Consider the following 13,492-nt stretch of genomic DNA (forward strand, 5'->3'; position numbering starts at 1 on the left):
CACTGCAAAAAAACTAGAGTTGCTGCATGAAATACAATAAAGGAGAAAAAAAAATTATTAGTCATTAGTTTTTCACTAGTAACAACTATAGAATACTGTTTCTTCCCATGAGCTTAAGGCATTTGGCATAAAACCTGCATAGCTTTCATCCTCTTGTGACCACGAGCACTAGTTTGGGTGAAACTTCTACATTTCACACAGAAAATATCTGTATTAATGATTAGCTTACCTCCATCTCTCTTTCTCCCACTGTTTCTAAGGATAGGTCTGGTCGGAAAGGCTTCATTCCTTTGTCATTCTCCACTCTGTAAAGTTTCTCTGAAGAAAGAAAAAAGATGTAAAGTTTTAATTAAAGAAAAAAAAAAAAACAAAACAAACATAGGAAGAACATTCCTTTTGTATACCATCCTATGATGTATTACAAGTTACTGTTAAAACAAAACATTGAAGGTGGTTCCCTTCTCTTTGATGTGAATTTCAACTCAGGAGTGTTTCTAAAAACATGGTTTAAGATTTTAACAGGCTGGCTTGAAAGACGCTAAAAGCAAAATGAATAGGAATGTACTTGAGTATTTATTGGTCATGGTAGATATGGTTATGGCACCCTCCCAAAAGAACATTAGGTATTATTAGCATGCCTCTCAGCCTCAGCTATAGCTATAGTAAAAAACTGTGTGGGAAGCCCACTAGAATATTACAATTTAATCAAAAGCATGGAGACCTACAATTCTCACCAGATCAGTTCAAATCATCCTCCACATCCTCAACTTCCTTAAAACCAAGCTATTAATATGTATGGTTTAAAAACACTGGATTTGTTAGCTCATTTGTACTCTATTAATGAAATCCATTCTATGAAAGTTATCTGGATTCTGAACACTGCATTTGCAGACAACTTAGAGAGCTAAAGAAGAAAATAATAATAATAATAATAAACTGCTTTCTCAAGAACTTCCAAGGAAGAGAGTACCAAAAGAGAACTTCTTGACCTCTAAGGAAGAGAGAGAAATTGCAAGTGTGAAACATATTTATTGATGATGTTTGATTATGTTTGGAAGACAATTTTGCCAAAGGAAACAGGTGATGAGATGAGGAAGATTTGTCATCAAGATGGTACGTACATGTCTAGAGTAGCTAGGGATGTCTAAGCATGCATGAGCACCCTAAAAAAAAATGAAGTAGTTTGTGGTGCAGGTGTTACAGACTAGAGGAGGAGTAGGAGACTTTGTTTAAGGGTCACACAGATTGGAAAGCCCAAATCCTGTGAGTGAAGAGACAGTAGAACCTGTGTAAGACTCATGAATGCAAGAGGAATGTGATAGATTTCCAAGCCGCATATATATCCAGAAGAGGAAGTAAAACCAGCTATTAGCAGCACTGCAATTAGCCAGCGGCAAAAATTAAGGAGCATGAGTTATACGTTCACTCATGACGAGATTTCATTCTTGAGAGTGAATGAGGTTTCTGCAGAAGAGTGGAGCAGCAGCTGGTCTAACAGCTGTCTCACAAAGAAGTCAGTGAAGAACCTTGACCTAGATACATTATACATTAGAAATACAGTTCTGTATGCCCATCCTCTCTGTGGGATTTCTTTTCACTCAGTAATAACAATATTATTGTACACTAAGTTGATCAGTATTTGTTTGCATTTTGAAAGAATTCATTCACTGAGTACTCGAAAATTTAGCTTAATTTTCCCAATTGTGGATTGGAAGCTAGGTACAGGCTTTACTAAACAACTGTTAAATCTGAACACAGTCCTTGCTGCTGCCAATGAAGGCCTGGAGAAGTGATTATATCAGTCATACTGAAATAGCCATATCATCTCTTCTAACTCATAGAACTTAATTTCTGATAGCATAGCTACTGAAAGACTTTCACAGGACACTTAAATGAATGTAACATGCATCAGGGACGTTTCCTTGCCCATTACCATTGACTCTAATTTTGCATTCTTTTCCCTCTAACTTAGATATCTGTGAATTAATGGTACCATCCAGTCTGAATTACTTTCCCAAAAGTAGATGATGACACAAACAAAATTCAAAGGCGTTTGAGTAAGTATGCTGTACTCTCTTGCTGCCTTGTCTCCTCTAATGAATGAATCCTGATGTTTGAGTGATGAGCCACTTCAATGAAATATAATAACACATTCTTTTCCATTACATTAAATCTGATGAACTGCTGAAACCAGACTGAAAGTATTTACTGAAGCTGCAGAATCGAAATCACAAATAATAACAGCAGCTCTTAGATCAACAATGTATAGCCCATACACTCATTAATGATTTAGAAGAAAAAGCTTCTGGGAGAATACAATCTTTTTAACCAATGGAAAACTCTTCATTTGGAAAATAGGATTTTTTATTTATTTTTTTTCTTTCAAGTTATAATGAATCCTGACTTACACAGGACTTACTGGGCTTCAGGCCCAGTAGCTTTATGGCTCTCTTACTAAACTCCCTGCTATGTGTCACCATGCTCAGCGCTAGGAAGCCGACATCTAGAGGTGCTAAAAGTACTTTAATCTGGTTTATCTTAATGCCACTTGAATTGAACAGTTTTTCTAAAATGATAAGATCCAGTGTTAGGACATAGGTCAACGTTAAAAAAAGGAACTAGACTGTGACTATGAAGTCACAGTCAAACAGAGCAGTGAGGTCACCACTACATCTCAGAACAGCCAGAAGACATAGGGTGAGGCTAACACAAGCAGGCTGCAACTGCTCTAAATGATTTAAAAACTGCAGTTTTCTATGAATTTGCTCTGCAAGTCAAAATCAGAAGGGAAGAGTATTAGTCTTTCCTTTTTCCATCTGCATGGGAGATGTTTGTAAAATTCTTGTATTTATGAGGCTTTTGGCTCCCTCTTCCCAAAGTTAGGGAGTAGAAAGACTTTTATTTTCTCTACTCTGTATTATTTGATGCAGTTCAGGGGACCATCTGGCACACAGCACCAAGACCCGAATAGTTTTTTGAAAGGTGAACGGGTATTTCTAATCTCTCTTACATCCACTTATATATATATTAAAGAGTTGATTATGTGAAATACTGTATTTCCTGGGATAAGAGCACAAATTTGCAATAATGTAAGATGATGAGCCTGGCCTAGATGTTATTCTCAAATGTTACTCAGGAAAGAAGTTGTTAGGCTGGCCAGCTGCTGCTCTAGATGTTTTAGCAAATGTGAGGCAGATCTTTCAGAATGACTCAGAGACAAAGGCGGTGTTTAAACTTGTTGTTGGTTACTGTCACTAGGAAAATCTCAAACCAGAATGCCTTTATGGTCGTTATAACATTGCAATACAAAATAATTCATGGGATTCAGGGCACTGGTATTGTCTGTGCTTTTAGCCATTCAAAAACTGTGTCACAATATGTACAAAACAGGGTTTAACAGATGCACTGTGTAAGGAGATTCTTTTTTTGACTGAAGATAAACGACTAAAGTTAATTTGACAGACTGGAACAAAAGTCTGAATTGCCATCTTTTAAATGTCAGTTGTTCTCATGTCATGCTTCTGAGTTTTTGCTGTTCTCTTTTGGCACTGGTGATTGGTGATGCTTACTATGAGTGAACTACTATATGTTGTACACAACCCTTTGTAGCCTTAAATGTCACAGTAAGTCTAGGCAGCTTTTGTATAAGGTTAATTTCTATAACACTGTGGAAGAGGTGGGAAGGAGAGGAGAAAAGACAAGAAAACTCAATAAAAATCTGATTCACAGGAAGATTACCACCACAGTGACATCCTTCAAACATGCTCTTTGTTCATCATGCAGTGAAAGAAGCACCAGTTCAAGCACCTTCCAGAGACAGCACTTTACACGAAAACATGTGGATATGCTACTTACAGCTACAGCATTGTGGAAGACTGCAGTGGAGGAGAAAATTGTGGATTTACCTTTGGTGTCTTGGCAGTGTTTGGTGTAGAAGGTCTCTTTGCGTAGGATGATTTCCTGGGCAATGATCCCATAGCTGTACACATCACCCTTCTGAGATACGTCAGCGTGACGGAGATGCTCAGGAGCTGTCCACAGGTCTGGAAATCCAGATGACGGTGGAAAAAAAGGTAAATGGGTGCAAGAGAAAAGTAATTGAAAAGGGTGATCCTTCTCAAAAACATCCTTTGGCCATTTTCCATTTACTCTTTTCATACCAAACATGGAGTTCACTGGTACTGCTTACTTCCTCCTTTAGTAGTTATTTGGACAAGCTGACATCAATGCAGGTTAGATAAAACTATGATGTGGTAGTCTGTAATTGTCTTGGATTTGATAACAATACTATTTTTCACTGTTGGTGCAGACCCTCACATCTCCAGAAAAGTTGCATTTGTTGGCAGTGAACTTGCCTCTTTTAGCTACCTCACATGGACTTCTTAGAAATAGCCCATGCATCTGTATAAGGCCAAGGAATGCTATCGCCATGAAAAAATAAAAAAAATAAAAACACAGGGGCATAAATTCTTGAACCAGATGCATGAAGTGTGTTATTCAAGACATCCTATGAGAAGCTGTAATATTTCCTGGTAGCCTTGGTATCATGACTCTGTACAAGTAATCTCCAAGTGCTTTTGAGCTTGACATAAATATTACCTGTGTGCAACCACTTTCTTTCTACAGAAATTATTATTCTGTACCAAGCCCCGCTGTACCTCAAAACTAAAATACTGCCATGGTATGACTGTTTTATATGACATGCTGATGATGCATCATAATGGACAGAAAGTGACCCTGAAAACACTGTTATAATATCAGGCTACAGCATCAAGCCACAATGAATCTGTAGATATCTTGTGAAGCAATAAGTTTTCTTCAAGGAAAGAAGCCTAGGGGCCAGAAATTTTTAGGCTGATGGCCAAAGTATTTAAGAGCAGCGTTAGAAGATAAGTTCATTAAAATCCAATCATAATATAGATTTAAGTGTTACATAATAATGAATAAAAAATAATGAATTAACAGAACATTTTCATTCAGTGCACATTTCTTACTCTTCTTATGTTCTCACTGCTACTCTTGACTTCATATCTCAATGTCAATTTTTTCTCTCAATCCATTTGCAACCACAGGTTCTTCTCAGATAATATACAACAGTTACAGTACAGTCTTGTGCTTATTAAACTCCAAACTCCACGAAACAGATTCAGATGACATAATTTCAGAACAGCTTGTTTTTGCACTCAAGACCAAGAAAAAAAGAGAAGATGTGTAGAAAGGAATACTCTGTTCTACAGAATTGTCCTATGATTATTAGATGAAGTAAAAAATGTAAACAAAGCTAACCTGAACTCATTTAACAGATATTGCTATATTCCTACCAAATGAATGAAGAACATCGTTATCATTACATATCATTACTAATTTTTAAGGACAATCAGAGTCACAAATGTTAAGATTTAAATTAAATTACACAGCACTGTGATAACACACGTAATTGATCAATTACAAGACAAATGCTCATTGGTACTTAACTCCTTTTTCTTTCTTCACACAAGTCCACCATTACTGCTCATGGGAGCTTTTTGCATGAAGCCCTATAGGGGATATTTTCATGAAGCCCTTGGTTGAAAATACTTATTGTATCTCAGTCACAAAGGAATTCCCCTTGTTTCCTCAAATACAATTTGAGAATGTATCTTTCATTTCCTTCTCACCAGCACTGCCTAATTTATTTCTCTGCTGCTTAATAATTTTTACTGTGTTATTTATGAAAGTTTTCATATGTAATTTGTATGACAGCTGCTTCATGAAACTAAGTTGTACTGTATGTTTTGTACTGTGTACAAGATGTAATTAGGCCCTACAGTACTATGAATATAAGAAGATTCCACTGGGTTGGAAAGCATGAAGGACAGCCTAACTGGATACTGTTTTTACCTTTCCTCTGAGGTAGAATTGAATTACAGCCAAAATCAGTGATCTTCACAACCATGCGACTGTCCACTACGCAGTTCGTGGATTTGAGCCGACCATGGACTTCTGTTTTGCTTGAGTGAAGGTAAGACATTCCCTGTGGTTGATAACAGGAAGAAGACAAGACTGTAAATGAGACTCTCAACTGTTACTAGAATCAAAGAGAATACGAAGTGCTAGCATAATGTGTGCCTAAGCAATTAAATTGCCTTTATCAACAATTCTCTGCCGTGGAAGGAGAGAAGTATTTTACAGAGAAGAATTTCCAAGATCATAGAAGCAGTCCATGTTAAGAAATGAGGATAGATTATTAGCAGGATGACGTCTTAACTAATGATCACCTTTCCTGTAGGTTACCAAAAGCCTGATAGAGCATCTTGGGTTTTGATGAGATCAGATTGCCATTAGAGGAGTTTGTTTTCTCCTACAGAAGTGTTTATTTCAATTGCAATAAATATGTTTTTCGCTAAATCTAGTACAGATTTGTTGGAACGTCAAGCAAAAAAAAAAAAAATGTCTCCAACTACATATCTAACCAGTGGTTACTGAAAATGAGAATAATTGCTCTTTATGTCTGTATTATCTTTGAAGATTACCATTCACCAGAAACTCCATTCAGAAACATTTCAGTAGGTCCTCCTCTGCAAAGCAGCAGGCCAGCACGGAGGCAATGGAGATTAGATGATACACTAACACTGACATGAGGCAAGTGATCAGAGTAGAGAGTCCTAGAGGTCACTTCTGACCTGACTGTTAATGGCTCTCTTTGCGCTAGTGAATACGTATTAATTATCCATGAGCTAAACTAGGAAGCAACCACAATGAGGATTGGTCAGTATAGTTTCAGCTGTATTTCCTGAGGTTCAGAGTCCTGACTCACAACACACACACATGCATGCAAAGGTGTGTAGTTTTCTATTTTTTACTTGCCATCTCTGAATTTTGTTCATCTAGTACTAGACAGTCAAATGTGGTACAATAGATGCCAACTGGCCAGCACTGAGGTATAGCAGGAAAAGAACATTAGTGAGGGATTGTAAACTGAGGAACAGTGTAGGTATGCTAATTTATACTTTCCTGCTATTATTTATTCTCCTTTATCTCTCTCTTCTACAATACTTTAGCTCACATCTACTTTTAGCCTATAGCTGCCTGCTTTTCTTCCTTTGCTTTATACATGCTTCCATGCCAGACACCATTTGGTCAGCCCACCCCTCTGCTGCAATCTGCCACATGGCAACAAAATGCAACAGAGTGTCGATGGGAAGGTTCGACCTCTACTGCCGTACCACCAATATCTGCCTCTGACACTGTGGGCCAACATATTAAAATAGGAGGCATTACTTTCAAAACAGCTTTGGAAGCCAGAACGGGTATGTTTTATCTGTTTAGTTTCTTCTGTGAATGGTCTTCCACTGAAATTCCTACATGTGCAACTCATCCTCCTGGGTGGTAACTGATAGACTTTAATCGGGGTTACAGAGCTTATATGGGCAGAGATACACTGTATGACCTGCTGGGTTTTCTCTCCTTCAACACCCATCTCTCCTTGAGAATTGACCCGTAAGTGCTACAAGATTTCACTGAAACATAAGTTGAGTTTGGGGCACAGTACATCTGTGTGTGAGACAAGGCACTATACAAGACATGCAACTCCTTGAGAATGTGGTTGGACTGGTTATCCTGGGCCTGTTTAGACCCTGCCAAAATTTACAGAGACTGTGCACATGCTGTATCCAAGGAACGTACTTCTTCATTAAGCAGTCTTTATCATGCAGCCCTGCTGACATTATCCAGGATGTTTTGCCTGCTTCAGAGCCTATTTCCTCCACCTGCGCCATCTTCCTTCCCTTGCTTATATCATACAGGAAATATACTCCCTTGCTATAGCAGAATTCCTAATCAGTTTCAGCATCATATCAGAGGCAAAGGTAATTTTGATTTCCTTATACCAGAGCTTCCTTGTCAATGATTTCTGAAGAAAGAAGTCTCACAGATGTGCCTGATAATATTTTCCTCTTCTAATTATCTTCTATACCTATGTGAAAACCAAAAAGAAACCAGCCTGGAGAGCTGTTAGAAGGCTTAAGAAGAGCATATATTGGAGTGAGGGGAACAGGAGCTGAATGGTCATGATATAATTTAGGTAAAGCAAGAAGACATTCAAGAGGAAAGCAACAATTAATAAAAAGTAATAAAAGAAGTGCATGATAATGTCTAGGTCACAAAGACTCCACCACAGCATCAGGTGGAGAGGAGGCAGGAAAAAGAAAAGGAGAGGTTGGCAGATCATCCAAATGACCATAAATTGCCATATATCCGTAAGTTCGAATTTTCAGAAAGGTTTTCTTTTGAATCAACTCTAACATTGCTAATATAATAATGCTCTGGAGTCTTTTCAGAATGGATACATCCATGGTCATTCCATTCATAGGAACTGCAGTTTTCCATGTCTCTTATAAACAGAGCCACTACCTATCACCATTTTCTTAAGAAGTAATATCTGAAGCTGAACTGCAAAGGGTTAAAAAACACCCTGCTCTTTTGATATGCTAAAGGAGGAAGGGAAATTGCACTGTTCCTATTTAAAATGAAGCTTAATGGTGAACACTAACTGAACTTGAAAGTCATCAGCAAGGCCAAAGAGCTGTGACAATGTGGTTTAAGGAAGTTCTAATAAAGAGCAAGATTTTCAGTATCTCTTTAGAACAGACACAGTGGAGTCATACATTGCAGAGACCAAGGGAGAACTGAAATGTGTAGGGAAATAGAAAAAATTCTAACAACAGCTGTGCATTAGAAAAAGCCAGCAAAAAGTGTTGTGGATTACCTGCAGAAATATAATGTATGTGAATTACAAAGTTTTCCTAACTGCTAGCTAATCAGATGCAAGTCTGTAGTGTAGAATAGAATTTGCTTTATTATGAATTTCTGTTTTTCCCTTTCTAGCTGAGAGAAATGGGGAGTCCTAGTGAGAAATGAAAGTCTCTAGAGAGTGGGAAAATGGAAAAAAATAAAATAAAATAAAAATGCAAAATAAACAGAGCTTGTTTAGAAAAAGAACTTGATCTTGTTTTTTGATACAAATTGAAATAATTCCATCATCTTGAAAGAAAACAGCTTTCCTTTACACGTCTTCCCCGAGGCCAGATAGCACAGCTTGTTTTACAAGGTGCATGACTGCCTAAACCCTACTAATCAGAGCTGCAATCATCAAATCGTAACCCTCCGATTTGGGGTGACGTGTCTTTTTGGGGCATATATTATTATGGCCAATCTAGTCCCCATTTACTCCTTCACTTTGAGAGCCACAGGCTTTCCTGACCTCCTAGAGGCCAGAAGGAAGAGTGAAAGGGCATCAATTTCTACCAAGGAAAAGAAAAAAAAAAATGTAGTAGCTGCTTTTCTCCAGAAGATCCATATTGCAAAAAATGACAGGCTGATTAATATTGCATGGTCAACAGTCCACTTACCTTGGCAATATCATACAAGACAGAGATTTTAAATTCCCAGTCCATGAATGTGCCATCGGGGTAGGAGATTTTATCATTTAAAACATCCTGTAAGGGGAAAATAAATAAATAAATTAAATGATTCTAATCTGCATCAGGGAAAAAGTAGAAGCTGAGATCTGAGTATTACATAACCTTTAAAACAGAGACTGAATAAGGCAGACTTGCAAATTAGAAATACATGCACTAGAGCATGAGTTGACTCAAAAGACAGATAATATTACATAAATTCTAGGTTTACAGAGAACTAGAAAAGTGAGGACTCCAGAAAAGAAGGGTTTTGTGTAACTAAAGTAAATTGTGAATTTGCTCTAAAAGCCAAGGTAAGTCTAATCAAGCTGTGACAGAAATGAGTAAGGTGTATAAGAGGAAAGGACTATATGTGTTTTGTGCTCAATCCAATTCCTTCTAACTAACTCATGGCCTTATAAATTCAAAGTAGAGTGATCTTTTTACATAAAGGGAAGGTTATTTACAGTTCCAACCACAATGATTTCCATTGCTAAAAGTAAGTCTCCATGAGTTTACAAGAAAATAACTGGAGATAAACCTGTTATTTTGCTGCCTTGCTTTGTTTGTTGCTTTATTTTATTTTGCTGCCTTGTTTGTTCCAGAGCCCACTGCTACTGATGAGAGTCTTTTGTACAGTCTAGGAAGCAAAGACCACTAGTGCCTGCAGAAAATCTGACACCACCACGATTAGCTCTGAAATAATACTGGTAACAATAAACTTCCTCTTGCCAGGTAACAATTTACTGTTTCCTTTTAAAAACAAGAACAAAGGGCTTACAGCACAGGATTTACTATATTCCAGTCTTAAACTGTTTGCCCCTTATGAATATTATATTATTTTCTCTGTGTTTTGAAACTCTGGGGCCACTGCAGGAGCTGCAAGATCATCAGAAGAGACAACAGCTACATCTTGGAAAATAAAGAAAACATTATATACTATATGCACCATATAGAGAAAATAATAGATACTGGCTATTGCTGTTGTCTAGGTAGAGCTCTTGCCTGTATTCCCTTGCTCACACCCCTCTGCATCCTCTGGCTGATGAGAACCACCAGTCTGATGGCAGCCACAGGCAGGAAGTTTGGGGAGAGGTGAGCAAGGGGGAAGGAATTCAACATCAGAAACTTGCCACCACTTGCTTGGTGCAGTGCTGCAGCATGAGTGCCACACAGAGCAGATTTGTTTTCTTACTATGATAATTTGGGGAAGGGAAACTGCAAAATTCTTTACCCGCAGGGAACCTCTTTCGCAGTACTCAATCACTGCAAAGATCATGGTGTCCATCTTCACTGTGCCATAGAACTTGGTCAGGTTGTAATAATCAATCTGCAGGAGCTAAAACAGCAATATTACATCTATTTTTAAAAGCAATTGTTGTTAGTATAGAAACACACAGGTCAGTGATGTTTGTGTGACTTTTTATCTCAGGCTCTGATAAGATGTAGGAGTTCCCTTTGAAACCATCTGGATTACAGCACAGAGTGAAGTACTTGAAGGAGGCATTTGTCATTCCAGACCTTCCAGATTAGGGAGTTAAAACTGGATGCTGCTGGATACTGCAAGATCATTCTAGAGACAATTACAATCTCTATTATTGCTTCTCTAGTCAAACCTCACAGCTAATAAAAATAGCCATTAAAAGACACAATGTTGTTAATCAATCATCAAATGATCAGGTAATAAAATTATAATGATGCTGCATGATATTATGGACAATTGTAGTTTACTTCAAAATATTTTTAGAGATTGGTGAATTCACAGAATAGCTATGCTGTGTAAAAAGGAAAACTCGTCATTCAAAATAATGCAGTATTGTAGCCAAGCTCATCCCTAATGTTAGAACTATGAGTATGCACAAGTCAGCACAGAGTTACTTATACTGAAAGATCTGCATTTGGCATTTAGTAATGAACTACAATATTTCACTACAAATGAATTAGCACATGACCAGAGTCTTTTAGCACTGGCTATAAAAATATATTTAGCAGGGCCTTATGACAATGTGTGAATTACTTCATTTACTTCAATTTCACTTGATGTGATTACACATGCAAAGACAGGTCATCAAGCAATATGCTTTGATGAACACATCACCTGTCCACCTCACAAACATGCATAAGCTTATATATGGCTGATGGAGCTGGCAATGGAGGGCAATGACATCACTCATTAGCTTCATCCCACCTTACTAAGTCCAGTTGCTACATACAATAATTACCTTGTTCAGTTCTATTTTTTGCTTCTCTGTGAAATTACCATCATTGTTTTTGAGATCCTTCAGGATCACCACCTGAAGAAAAAATACAAGTGGAAAGAAATTGTAGTGACTAATTCTTCTCTTCCAAGAAATGTTAGATAAATATCTTAGAAACACCTGCCTATTGCTTTGCTGTCTCAGTTAGTCAACTAAGTAAGCAATGGAGTTACATTTCCCTCAAAGTATTTACCACATAGACAAGGAACAGCATTCAAGGCCAGGCTGGATGTGGCTCTGGGCAGCCTGGTCTGGTGGTTAGAGACCCTGCCCACAGCAGGGGGGTTGGACCTAGATGATCTCTGAGGTCCTTTTCAACACAGGTCATTCTGTAATTCTATGATGTAGATTGTACCTCAACATGAACATACCTCAGCCAGGCAGAGAGACAGCTCAACTGAGAATACAAGAAATGCATGGAAATGGCCTGTTCTCCATTGATACCTTAATACAGTATCAAACTGTATGTATTTGACTTCTGTGCTGTTTCCACTTCTGTGGTTTTGAACTAGGCCAGGGTTCATGGTGCCCAATGTTTTGCCTCCCAGCTGTAAGCAAAGTGCAGAGCACCCGATATGGCACATTCCTTGCATGAAACCAAGCCATTTTGCAAGGTCAGCGGGAGGCAGAGCTGCTTCCTGAACTCCACAGAAGAGGAATGTCACCTACAGAGCTCTGCTGAGCAGAGGAAGGAGCGCTGACTCTCAGTTTACCTTCTTGTCATATTTGCCCTGGCGCAGCCTCTGGGTGGTGTCACGCCTCTTATCTTCATCAATCTGAGAACAAAGAAGGATCATTAACTTGCGATTATCACCTACTCCCCACTCAGGCTCAAAGAGGGAAGTGTTGCCAGTGCCACATAGAAGCACAGGTCTCTCTCTAAGGAGTGCCATCACATGCCACAGGAGGTGTGGGGCAGCCAGTCGTCTCCCACAGCTGCCATGGCCTCCATTTGCTGCTCCTGTGCTCCTGGCAGTTAGAGGAGTGGAACGAAGCACAGAGAAACCATCTGTGGTGTGGAAGAAACTGGCAATCAACCCTCACCCTCTTTCCCCTTCATAAAACAAGCATAACTGTTGGGAAACCGATTCTATTAGGGAGTGTAAAAGGGGAATAATCAATATAGCAAGTGAGAGTTAAAAAATAAACCACAACAGTGTTAACAGATCCCATTCGTAACACAGCCATAGCCTGTGTTTTAATCAGAGAAGGCCAGTGAACCCAGCACTGATGGTCCTCAGAAGACAAAATCCAAGATCCATCCTTGGGTATCGTGCTTCTCTTACCTTCAGACTGACATGGTTTGTGTCACTGGTCTCCAAAGGCAAGATTTTCTCAGGCGATATATGGGACCATTTCTTCCGCCGACGCTCATTATCTCTCCTGTACTTCCTGCAAAACAAGCGAACTTCAGGATATCCTCCCAGAGAACTGAAACTCATGACAGAAGATTAGGACAAGGAAGCTTTGGGATGATGCAAGGATGGAGAGTCAGGTTGACAAGGTTTGAGCACTAGCCCCATGTCTCTCATAGTCTTCCAGTTTGAAGTTGCTCTTATTCCCATAGCTTTGGGAAAGAATAAATGCTGTCTCAGTTTCATAGATGCAGTAGAAGAATAGAAAACATTTAGCAGAACAGCTGCTGGGCCTTTGCCAGAGACTCAGGAGAGGTCAGAACAATTTAAAGTACAAAGGGCTTTCTTTATTTTATATGGTTTTCTCCTGTATGTTATTGAATGTACTCTAAAGGGAGGTGCCTCAAACAGCTACTAGCCAAGTAAAGTCCTGGCATCAACA

General features: G+C 38.6%; 1 protein-coding gene across 2 annotated transcripts in view; it reads right to left on the reverse strand.

Moving 5' to 3' along the window:
- GUCY2C (guanylate cyclase 2C) overlaps positions 1-13,492 on the reverse strand; it is a 41,675-nt gene that overhangs the window by 11,357 nt on the left and 16,826 nt on the right. For both annotated transcript variants that reach the window (XM_015861856.3, XM_015861864.2), the window contains 8 exons: positions 12,982-13,087; positions 12,409-12,471; positions 11,660-11,731; positions 10,672-10,776; positions 9,390-9,476; positions 5,881-6,013; positions 3,906-4,043; positions 230-318 (listed from right to left, as the gene is read on the reverse strand). In XM_015861856.3, the coding sequence (XP_015717342.2) occupies positions 230-318; positions 3,906-4,043; positions 5,881-6,013; positions 9,390-9,476; positions 10,672-10,776; positions 11,660-11,731; positions 12,409-12,471; positions 12,982-13,087 (793 nt within the window). The remainder of the gene's footprint in view (positions 1-229; positions 319-3,905; positions 4,044-5,880; positions 6,014-9,389; positions 9,477-10,671; positions 10,777-11,659; positions 11,732-12,408; positions 12,472-12,981; positions 13,088-13,492) is intronic.

This window comes from Coturnix japonica, chromosome 1, assembly GCF_054131305.1.
Source record: "Coturnix japonica strain WE chromosome 1, WE-NBRP24, whole genome shotgun sequence".
In the NCBI taxonomy this organism is placed as follows: Eukaryota; Metazoa; Chordata; class Aves; order Galliformes; family Phasianidae; genus Coturnix; species Coturnix japonica.